The sequence below is a fragment of the Tenrec ecaudatus genome, chromosome 6 (genome assembly GCF_050624435.1).
Source record: "Tenrec ecaudatus isolate mTenEca1 chromosome 6, mTenEca1.hap1, whole genome shotgun sequence".
NCBI classification, from domain to species: Eukaryota; Metazoa; Chordata; class Mammalia; order Afrosoricida; family Tenrecidae; genus Tenrec; species Tenrec ecaudatus.
Genome location: NC_134535.1, coordinates 120,078,194 through 120,090,633, shown reverse-complemented (window position 1 = coordinate 120,090,633; position 12,440 = coordinate 120,078,194). Strand labels below are relative to the sequence as shown.

Sequence of the window (12,440 nt, the reverse complement as noted above, 5' to 3'; positions counted from 1 at the left end):
CTCTCTTTGCCTTCTCTATGACAAGCTTAGTATATAGCTCTACCTTTATGAAGGAACATTAGTCAAAGGTTTGTCTTATCTCAAGCCCTCATTCTTTGTGTAAATACTGTCCAGTCATCCAAAATGGTAATCTGTACAAATCAGCAAGCTATGTATTTTATGTATATCTTCTTTTTCTTGAGAGTGTTTTAAAGTCTGTGGCTAAATTAATAGTAATATCAAAAGAACTACCATATGCCCCAGGGGATAATTTATAATGTCCTTCCACAAAATAATGTTTTTTAAGTGAACCAGACACATATATAAACTTTAAATATATGAATGGATTTTCAACTTGTACTTAATTGTAACCCTAGTCTAAGAGCAATTAGTTCTTTTTTTAAAAGTTTTATTGGCGATTCATATGTCATACAATTCAACAGTTCAATTATAACAAGAAGAGTTGTACAATCATTACCACAACCAATTTTAGAACCTTTTCTTCTTTCTTGTACTCATTATTATATTTTTAATTATGGCATAAAACAAAACATTCTCCAATTCAATAACTTCTACATGTATAATTCAGTGCCATTGATTATACTCTTCATGTTATATATTGATATCCTTTTCCAAATTATTTCACCATCATTAATTCAATATCCCTTAAACAAAAATTCTTCCTCCTTCACCCATAGTAACCACTGGTCAACTTTGGCCTCCCACCCCTTTTTTTGTTAGTAGTTTTCTTAATAAAATATGCATATATCATACACTTCTGGGAAACCTAACAGAGCCAATAAAAACAAAATGAAACAGAAAGAAGAAATAACACTAATGTAAAGATAAAAAGGAAAAGATCACCAACAATATTTAGAAGGCCAGAGAAGAAATGTCTGTTATGGAACAAGCGAGAAAGATTTGAGCCCCGAGCAAATTCAGGTTGGGTCAAGAGGGAGGTCAACTGACCAAGTACCACATTATACCATGGTTCAATCCACCATAATCACATTTACAATATTCTCTGTCTGACAGTAAAGCTGTTGAGCCCCTCACCTGTGGCCAGAGGGGATCTGCCAGAGGCTTCATCTGACTAGAGAGTCTGCAGGTGGGTTTGGGGCTCCCATTTCCTCCATAGCCTTCTACAAATTGGGTGTTCACAATTTAAGCTGATACTTTTCCCTTCATATTTGGATTTTGTTACTGTCATCTTTGGATCACACAGGCTGGCGCGCTTCTATAATGTGAGCCTAGTTGATGTTTCATTTAGATGGCTGCTTGTTTGAATACAAGCTTTTAAGACCCCAAACACTATTCCAATTTAAGAGCAATTCGCTCTTATGACATGGCCCTAGTCAATGCCTGGCCCCATGAAGTGATCACTGAAAATATGGCTGCTATAGCAAAGTGTGGTGAAGAAAGTTGATGGTGCCAGCTACCAGGGGTCTTATGGCTTGTTTTAAAACAAGTAGCCATTTAAGTGAGAGACATCAGCTACGTCCACAAAGAAGCATACCAGCGTATGTCATCCAAGACTGGTGATTTGAAGGGGAAAAACATACACACACACACACACATATATATATATTCTACATAAAAATTCTAAGTAATAAAAATCAAGCCTGGAGGAAAGAATGGTAACAGAGCCTAAAAAGAAACACTCATTTTGCAGAAGGCTATGGATAACAGTGAAAACCCAAAACCCCTTCACAGGATCCCCCATGTCCATTAAGCTTCAGGTGAATCCCGACTCTGGGCCAAGAATGGGAAAGGCCTTGTTGTCAGACACAGTACACTGTAGGGACGGTTATGAAGTTGGAGTTAGGTCAAAATGTGAAACACCTGGTCAGTGTTCTCTTGATCAATGTTATCATTGCTCCTGTTTTTAATATTTTTTACTTTGTTTGCAAATGAGGTTTTTCTGTGTTTCATTCGGTCACTCCTGTTGGGCTGTTTGTGTTTTGATTTTGTATGTTTTTCAGTATATGAAAATTCGGTAGGTAATCCTACAGAAATAACTGGATTAATCATTTTAAAAGGGCATGGAAGGAGAAGCAGTAAGAAAAAGGACAGCTAACAAGTACAAGGAAGAAGAAATATCCTGGAATTGATAGTGGTGATGTTTAATAGTGACATGTAAATTGTATGTTGGTGAAGCTGTCAAAACTAAACTAATTTTTTTTAAATAATTATGAACTTTGTTTAAAACATCGCTGATGCTTGAATGATCTATGGCCCAGGGGTCCTCAAACTGCGGCCCGCCGAGGACATTTATCCAGGCCGCCAGGTGTTTTACCCCATTTGTTTTTTTACTTCAAAATAAGATATGGGCAGTGTGCATCGGAATTTGTTCATACTTTTTTAAAAAACTATAGTCCGGCCCTCCAAAAGGTCTGAGAGACAGTGAACTGGCCCCCTGTTTTAAAAAGTTTGAGGACCCCTGACTATGCTTTGGAGAGAAGACCCCTTTTCCTTTCTCTTAAGTGATCTATAACTCACAACAAAGTCAGACAAAAGACATTTTCCCTCTTGCCTAATCCCATACCAGAATTGGATATTATACTGTATAGTCTTCTTTCATAGCAATATATTCCTTTGCAATAGACTGCCCTCATTAAAAGCACATAATTGAAAATACTAGTTACACAACCAAAGATATGACCGGACTGTCCTATTTGAAAATGATGCTCATTTAGTTAGCTATGGCCAGACACTAGGTGGGGGTTTACATTTCAGATAATCAAATTTATATCCAACAACTTAAACTACTTGTCAAACCCCTAACACCTCCCCCATCCTCCCCCGTGACTCCTCTTCTGCCTCTTGTAAAATACCTTCCCTTCAACCAAGTCAGCACCTGTCTATCCTCTAGCCTGCTGCTTCCCTGTCCCTCACTTCCCCCATCCAATCATCAAAATTAGGGGTTTGGGGTATGAAAAGGTTTGTGTTGGTTTTTCTTTTCTAACAGTAATCTCATACAATATTTGTCTTTTGTCATTGACTAATTTCACTCAACATAATGTTCCCTAAGTCCATCCATGCCATGAGGGGCTTCAGTTTCTTTTCTTTAAATCATTTTATTGGGGGCTCAAACAACTCTTATCACAATCCATACATCCATCCATTGTGTCAAGCACATTTGTATATGTGTTGCCTTCATCATTCCCAAAACATTGGCTTTCTACTTGAGCCCTTGGTCGCAGCTTATTTTCCCCGCTCCTACCCCCTCTCCCTCATGAACCCATGATAATGTATATCATTATTACCCTGTTTCCCCAAAAGTAAGACATCCCCCAAAAGTAAGACCTACGTACGGTTTTGCCTCTCACCGAAATACAAAGCTTCCCCCGAAAATAAAACCTCCAGAAGCTACTGTAACTCTGGCCTCTGGACCGTAGTGCCAGGCACCACCGCACAGCTCACTGCACTGCAGCACGGCCAGAGCAGACACAAGTGTGAGGTCTCTTTTCATAAAACAATAAATGTGTACCGTATTCTTCTTCATGGAAAAATAAGACATCCCCTGAAAATAAGACCTAGCACATCTTTGGGAGCGAAAATTAATATAAGACACTGTCTTATTTTCGGGAAAACGGTATTTTGTCATGTCTTAAACTATCCAATGTCTCCCTTCACCCAGTTTTCTGCTGTCCGTCCCCTAGGGAGGGGGTTATATGTAGATTCTTGTATCGGTTCCCCCTTTCTACCCTACCTTACCCTTACCCTCCTGGTACAGCTACTCTCATTATTGGTCCTGAGGGGTACATCAGTCCTGGATCCCCTGTGATTCCAGTTCCTATCTGTACCAGAGTACATCCTCTGGTCTAGCCAGATTTGTAAGGTGAATTGGGATCATGATAGTGGGGGGTGGGGGGGAAAGGAAGCATTAAAGAACTAGAGGAAAGTTGTATGTCTGTAGGTGCTATACTGCACCCTAACTGGCTCATCTCCTCCCCCCAACCCTTCTCTAAGGGGATGTCCAGTTGCCTACAGATGGGCTTTGGATCCCGTTCTGCACTCCCCCTCATTCACAATAATATGATTGTTCTTTGATGCCTGATCCCATGGACACCTTGTGATCAAACAGGCTGGTGTGCTTCTTCCATGTGGGCTTTGTTGCTTCTCAGATAGATGGCCACTTGTTTATCTTCAAGCCTTTAAGACCCCACTTGCTATATCTTTCGACAGCCAGGCACCATCAGCTTTCTTCACCAATTTGCTTATGCACCCACTTTGTTTTCAGCTATTGTGTCAGAAGATGAGTATCATGGAATGCCAGTTTAATAGGACAAAGTGTTCCTGCATTGAGGAAGTACTTGAGTGGAGGCCCAATGTCCATCTGCTACCTTAGTACTAAATACTAAATCTATATTTCCCCATCGACATAAATGCATGCCTGCATTAGACCTCTATGAATGTCCTTTGCCTCCTAGCTCTTTCCTCTATTTCCCTTTACTTTCCTCTTGTCCCACTAGCATGCTCAGCCTTCATTTGGGTTTCAGTAATGAGGGGCTTCAGTTTCATCATTAGTCTTTACAATGAGCATTTAGGTTGTTTCCTTCTTCCTGCTATTGGGAAGAGTGCTGTGATAAACACTTACCTGCTCGTGCTTTGGCTCTTACTTCTTTAGGGTGTGTGGCTAGCAAAGTGATTGCTGACTCATTTGAAGTATCTATTTGTTGTTTGAGAAAGTGTCCTATCATTTCCAGTGTTTACAATCCCACCAGTGGCAAGACACTTTTAAGGGGATAGTAGTTGGGAAACCTGGCCTGGTACCTGACTTACAGGGTTTCAAGTTTCACGAGTGAAGTAATGAATGCTATTCCTAGCAGGACAAAAGGGTCAACATTTATTTTTGAGTATCTCAAGATGAGAGGAATTCACCTAAATCAATAGGTATTGCAGGTAAAATCTAATAGTACGTTCTCCTAGACTCAGAGAGCTTTCAAAAGTTCAATCTAAGATTCCTTACAAAAACTCTCACACATAAAAGGTAAATTGCCATTTTTCGCCATTCCTGTGTAAATGACCAGACCAAAACTGAGATGGACTTCATAATGACTCTGTATGTTTGGAGGCATGGGTGGTGCATAGAATTATCACCTTCCATACGAAAGACCAAAGTTCAATTCCCAGCCAACAGTCACCACTTATCTCTATCAGCGGCTACGTGGTGCTATAATGCTGAGTAAGTTCCTGAGCTTCCAAACCAAGATAGATTAGGAAAATCTGCTTCCAAATCAACCAATGAACCCCTATGGCTCATAGCATCAGGATCCATAACCAACCATGAAGCTGGCGCGGGACTCGGCAGCATTTCCCTTCACTGGGCATGGCATGGAGTCCCCCCTCCCCGCCCATGAGTTGAAGGCCAACTTCACAACACTCAAAAATGTTGTTTAGAGATAAACAATCTTTCTTAAACATCGGAGGTTCCTGCCCTCCTGTACAAGAAAAGCCTCATTCTGTTTGATTTTGAGGTACTTAGATCTTCTGGTTGAGCATTCTTTCTATTGCAGCCATCTTTTTGAGTAAAGTCTCTCTTTACCTAGGTACAGATTTACTTTTATTTAACCACCCATACAAAAGCACTTATCTGTCAAGCTCCAAAATTACAGTAATCTATCAAAAGTGATCAATGCCATTTTCAAAACCAAAAGTTTCAAGTACAACTAAATGTACTGAGATAGCACTAAATGTAGGGTTTAAAGACAAGGGTTATTCCTAAGGCTACAGAAATATGAGAGGTTAGTGAACCAATGTGTCACTAAACTTTTGTCAACTAAAAACAGAACAGGCACTTAAATATTTATTTTTGTAACTTCAAAAAGCTGTGCTTTCACAATTTCACTTCTAAATACAAAAAAAAAACAACCCCAAAAACAAAAAGAAAAACCAGATATGAAGACAGCAATGTTCATTGCAGCACTATTCACAATAGTCAAGAGGTAGAAACAACTTAAATCTCCTTCAACAGGTAAATGGGTAAGTAAAACATGATATATAAGTTCAGTGACGTTTTTGTTAACGCTTCAAAGAGGTTTTTTGCTGCAGATTTGTCCAATGCAATAAACCAAAAAGCTAAACTCACTGCAATCGAGTAAATTCCAACTCAAAGCAATGCTATAGGATAGGGTAGAACTGGCCCTGAGGGTTTCCAGGCTATAAATCCATACGGGAGCAGAAAGTCTCAACGTTCTCCTATAGAGTGGTTGATGGGTTCGAACTCATGACCCTGTCATTAGCAGCCCAACATGTAACCCACTACACCACCAGAACTCTTTCCTCTATGCAATATGTACTGCTATCTTCCTTACCTGACAGATGGAGGCTGAGACGCCCTGCTCTTCAGCACTTTAAAGAGGTCTTGTGTAGCAGATCTGCCCAATGTGATGCATCATTTGCTGCTTCCATCAGCACTGATTGCAGATCCAAGTAAAATGAACTCGATCACAGTTTCAACCTTTTATCTATTTATCTTGATGTCTCTTATTAACCCAATTGTGAGGATTTGGGTTTCTTTGATGTTAATGTATATTACATACTGAAGGCTAGTCTTCCATCTTCATCAATATGCACTTCAAGCAAAAAAGTCCTAACTTTTGTGTATCGAAGCGTGTCAATGAACCTTCCTCCACTCTTGACACTGTGCTCCTCTTCACACAGCCCAGCTTCTGATGACCTGCTCAGCATACCGACTGAACAAGGATGGTCTGAGGACACAGCCCTGAAGCACACCTGTTCTGATTTTAAACCATGCAGCGTGCCCTTGCTCACTTCAAACTACCTGCTGGTCTACACAGATTTCACGTGAGCACAGCTAAGTGTTCTGGAATTCCCATTCTACACGTTACCCATAACTTGTTATAATCAATAAATATGAGTAACCATCATTCGATATTCCCTACTTTCAGCCTGACATTAGCAATAATATCCTTCATTGCATGTCCTCTTCTGAATTCTACTTGAATTTCTTGCAGTTCCCCAACAATGTGCTGTTAAAGCAATTTTTAATTGCTTCAGCAAAATTTTACTTGTTTGTGATAGTGAAAATATTGTTCCATGATTATAATATTGTCAGGGTTTTTTTTGGAATGGGGACAAATATGGTTTGAGTTTGGGATCTTCAGAGTTAATTTACCCATAGCACAAACAATGCTATAGCCCAAAGTACTTCTTTTTCCAATGTGGTCAAATTCTTCAGATAAAAACATTCACATATTTTCCATTTATATATTCTTTCACAGAGCCTCAACAGATATTCTAAAAAGAAGTGATGTCTGATAGTTTAACAAGGTGCAGCTATGAGAAAACAGTATTTCAGTTAAGACCAATGGAAAACCCTCCAATTAAAGCCAAGAAAACTATTCTCTGAAAAACTGGCCCATGGGAAATTACTGTTAGTCCTGCTGATTAACAATGAGTTGAAACCTTAATGTTTCATAACCAAATTATTCCCTTGCCAAAAGAGCAAAACCAAGGCCAGGTAATTAAATAGGGATGAGAAAAAAGCACACAGAACTATGTATCCTAGATCTGTAATTCACATGTTTCAACCTAATACTCTGGGGATTACCTGGTTCAGGTCCTCCCCAAGTGGGTTGCTGGAAATAGTGGTTCAATGGAATGTTATTTAAAAGTTCGCTGACAAATTTAGGATCTACTGAATTGAAGTTAAAACTGATCTCTTTACCTCAGTATTTTTTTAATGTGGCAATAAGAACTGTCATTCTCCAAAAGGATTCATTGGCCTAATGAAGAAAATAAAGAATACAGAAATTAAGTGACTTATCAAAGTCATACAGCTAGTTAATGGCAAACTCAGAACCAGAATCTACTTATCCAATTATCATGATACAAAAAAAAATTAACAAAGCCTTTTAATTTAACTATAAAAGTCTTCTTGAGGGTGGAGTGGAAAGGGGGAACCAATTACAGGGATCTACATATAACCTCCTCTCTGGGGGACAGACAACAGGAAAGTGGGTGAAGGGAGACATCGGACAGTGTAAGATATGACAAAATAATAATTTATAAATTATCAAGGGTTCAGGAGGGAGTGGGGAGCAGAGAGGGAAGGGGAAAAAATGAGGAGCTGATGCCAAGGGCTTAAGTGAAGAGCAAATGTTTTGAGTGTTTGAGGGCAGCGAATGTACAAATGTGCCTTACACAATTGATGTATGTATGGATTGTGGTAAGAGTTGTATGAGCCCCCAATAAAATGATTTTTCTTAAAGTCGTCTTGAAGTAAACTTTGTTGTTAGTTGTTGTATGGTTGATTCTACATTACTGGTATTCAAAAACTTTTAAATATTATCAAAAATATTTCCTCTAGAAAACCAGAGGTATAATCTTTTCCAGTTAGGGTAAACAGGTCCATGGATGGAAATAAGAAAATGATCATGATAGCACCCTGGGCTGTGAGTTCTGCAGAGCAGGGACCGTATCTATTTCACGCACGCATATATTCTGAGAGCCTAACAGAAGGTAAAAATTCACTTCTCATTTGCAGAAAGAAGGAGCAACAGATCCTCGTCTACCTTCAGTACATGACTAGCCTGAAGGTTGGTGGATCAGACTCCCTCAACACTACTACAAAAGAAATGTCTGGCCAGCTACTGCCATTAAAATGACACCCCAAAAATCCAATGGAGGAGTACTACCCAGTAATATGTGGGGCTGCCGTGAGTTAGAATCAACTCAATGGCAAAGAGCTTGGTTTGCATTTGGTTCTATCATTGATTAGCTGTTAAATCTTGATCAGTTTATAACTGTTCTGAGTCAGAGCTTCTCACCTTATAAATGAAGCAGTCAGACTAGCGGGATCGATCACCATACTATCTCTACTAGTCAATCTCATACAAATAAGAAGGAGCCCCAGTTGAGCAATGATTAAACCCTCAGCTGCTAACCGAAAGGTGGGACAGTCTTTCTCCAGGAAAAAGGTGTGGCAATCGGCTCCCATAAACATTATGGTACAATCTTAGAAAACCTAGGGGCGATTCTGTGTTGCACGGTGGTCAAGCGAACTGAAATCAACTTGGACAGCAATAGGTTTAGTGTGGTATATTTTTGACACAAATTGAATCTCCAATCTCCAGAATCGGGAGCTATAAACACAAAAACTAACCAAAAATAGCATTTAAAAACAAAACTCACTGCCATTGAGTCCAAGCCAACTCGTAGCAACCGTGAACCCCATCTTTTCCCTGCAGAGCAGCTGGGGGTTTTGAACTGCTGACTTTGCAGTTAGCAGCTTAACTCAAAACCACAAAGCCACCAGGGCTTCCTAGAATTTCCAAAGCACTTTAAAATCATTATTTAATATTCCCAATAATTCTGCAAGACAGTCAGATATTTATTATTACCCCTAACTCAGTAAGGGCAAAGAAACTGAGTCCCACAGAAGCTGAATGAATAATCCAGAATCAGAGTTACTTGGTGATGCCTGGGGTTAAAGCTCACAATTTTAGGACTGAAATCCGCAAACCTTTCCATTACCTTTGTCACTCACTGCAAGCTAGGGACAGGAAGACAGCCAGAATGATTGCAGCATTATGTCCTGACTTTCAACTACTGATTTAACAGAACTACAAGGATAAAGAACTCCCAGAATATTTCATCTCCTCAATGTTAAAACCCCAACTATTTCATGAAAAAAACAAGTACTTAAAGCAATAAATTGCACTTTGTTGCGCTGAGTCCAAGGTTGGCTAAGTGTCACTATTATAACATAGGATGACATTACCAAAGACTGAAATGAATCTAAATTACGAACAATATAATCTTTCAATTTTTAATTCAAATGTGAACTCACAGTTAAATACAATTAAATTTAAAATCATCTTATCCCATTATTATGCTACATGTAAAACGAGATATCCACTTTTGGAAAATTATTTTTGCTAGTAGAAATGAAGCAATTTATTACAGCTTCTAGGTCTTGTTACATGGCACCATGGTTCAAAGCATATTACTTCAAGTGCAACTTATCTAAACTCCAGTGATGAACAAATCCAACAGTGGCTCAAAGCTGGTGTTAAAATAAACAAATGCCATCTATATCACACCCTTCCCCTCCAAGAAATACAATGGGGCATGCAGAAGCATCCCAGATTACAGATTTAGATTTCCCCAAGATTCTAATCAAACAATTGACTCATATTTGTCAATGCTATTCACCTCCTTTCTTTTTTATTTAAAAAAATACATCTGTTGTGTTAAATAATTTTTTACAATTACAGCAAAATCCTCTTAACAGGGGGTATGCTATAATAAAATACATACTCGGACATATTACGAAGCCTCTCAGTCGCATACATTGTATCAAGTTCTCTGAAAACTCAATGACTACTATCCCTCTGGAGTTTGTTTACATGTGGAAAGAGTTGGGACTAAGTCTACAGTGAGTCATAATTATTAAGGCTAAGTAGATGTCGTATGTACAAGTAATAATAATACAAGAGTAGCTAAAGAAAAAACTCTGCCTCCGTGCTGTGACGTTTGGTAGGTCGGGGAGACTGAACAAGTCCAGCTTGCTCAATGGGAGTTTACTATCTCCCTAGATCCAAGAGGTCTCACACCTGAAAAGAACTGACCACAAACCCAAGTGACAGCACTACCACCGCCCAAGCTACAAGCCTTTATCAGTCCTCTCGAAATTCCTCTGGGGTAAAGGCTCCACAGCAGCAGATACACCACCACTTCCCAACACCAGGAAGTTTGGGAAACTGTCGAAAAGCTGGTGAGGCCACTTAATAAACTCTGTCGACTGTCCCAAAATAAAAGCCGCAGTGCCAAGTGTCAGCTTCGCAGGCCAACTCAAACTAGCCCGGGACCGCCGAATTCACGCTGTCGGTCGGTCGGTCGGTCGGTCGGAACAAAGTATCCAGAAGAGCAAGCGGTGCCCACCCAAGTGCCAAGCACCTCCCGGGGGGGGGGGGGGAATCAGCCAAAGATAACTTGGGTCCCAGGCCGGGCAGGCCCCTTCACCCCAGAATCACTCTCGCAGGTCTACGCCTCTAGGTGCCAACTGTACGCTTGCAGGCTCCGAAAATAGGGGCCTGCCCTGGATGCCAGGGTTTACAGGGTAACGTTTCTATCTTATAATGGACCGGCGCTCCGAAGCCTCCCGACGCTGAAACGTTCGCCCTCTAAGCCCCGGCGTCCCTTTCCAACTGCGCTCTCACCCAGGACCCTGACGTCCCGAACCGAAGCCCAGGATGAGTTTGAACAAGGCCTGGGGAAAACCATCCCTGAGCGCCCGCAAAGTTCGTCCACGAGACCCGGAGAAGGTGGGGGGCTTCGAGGGAGCAAACCCAGCTTGGAAGCCCCTTGGGCTCGGGCGTTTTACAAACCGAAAGGCGTACAAAGCCCCCCGGCTCGGCTGCCTGCCGGCGGGCAGAGCGCGCACGCAGTCATTCTGCGAGGCCCGGGGCCGGGGGTCCCCGCGGCGGGCAGCCCGCGCTGCCAGCGCTCGGGGTCGGGTCTCCGGCCAGGCGGTGCCTCGGCCCCTTCCCCCAGGCCCCTTCTTCCTTCCCCACGACCAGGCCTCTCGGCGGTCCTCCTCCCGCTCCCCTCCCAAGCCCGCGCAAGCAGGCCGCCCCGCAAACCCCACAACTTCCCCGTGCCCTCCTCTCCCACCTCTCAGGAGCACGCAGAAACTGCAGGCCAGGAGGCTCCTCAGGAAGGCCCCCATCTTCCTTTCTCGCCTTCTCCTCTCTCACCGGCGAGGGGCGGCCAGAAGGCGGGGAGGCGACGAGCCCGGGCGGCCGCCGCAGCGGCAGGTCTGCACGCTCATGCTTCCCAGCTTCCCAGAGAAAGAAGAAAGGGGCACGCCAAGGCTCCGCGCACGCCGCCGCCGCCCGCCCTACCGCGCCGCCCGGCCGCGGGCTCGCGCGACGCCACTGCCTGCTTCCATCCCGCCGCCTCCTCCCCGGCGCCCGGCTTTCCCCGCGCAGCTCCTCATTCAGCCTCGGCCGTGCGCGCAGCGGCGCAGGGATACGGTCGGCGCCGCCGCCACGTACCGCCGTGACCGTCTCCCTGCGCGCGGGCGAGCGCCCCCCAGTGAAGTCATACGAAGTGGGGCGGGCGCCGCGCGCACAGACGCCGCTTGGAGATCCCGGGAGGGTTCCCGGGAGAGCGCGGGAGGACTCACGCGGACGAGGGGAGACGGTGTGGCGGCGCATTCCGATGGGATTCTTTCCCGGGTCGGCTGCTTGGTCCCCTCCCCGCGGAGGGCGTGAAGCGACGTCGAGCAACATTGGAGCCGGCGTGCACGGGACTACTTTCTGCGGCTCCGCTGGGCCGCCGCCTGCTCGGCTCTTTGTGCGGCGGCCGCCGGCCCAGCCGGGTGCCGCTCCCGAGCGAAGGCGGCCGGCTCTTCAGGCTGAGGGCTTGGGGGCTGCCGGCGACGGAGCCGCGCGTCCGCGCTCCACGAGCGGAGGCGGATCCCGTCACGC

The 12,440-nt window shown here is 43.4% G+C and overlaps 1 protein-coding gene across 3 annotated transcripts in view; it reads right to left on the bottom strand.

The window, feature by feature from the left end:
- Positions 1-11,960, bottom strand: part of LRP6 (LDL receptor related protein 6) — a 167,233-nt gene extending 155,273 nt beyond the window's left edge. For 2 of the 3 annotated variants that reach the window (XM_075552056.1, XM_075552058.1), the window contains exon 1: positions 11,623-11,959. In XM_075552056.1, the coding sequence (XP_075408171.1) occupies positions 11,623-11,677 (55 nt within the window). In that variant the 5' untranslated portion in view covers positions 11,678-11,959. Of the gene's footprint in view, positions 1-11,622 lie in introns of all 3 variants that reach the window. The other variant, XM_075552057.1, reaches the window with a different exon arrangement.
- Between the last annotated feature and the right edge of the window lie 480 nt (positions 11,961-12,440).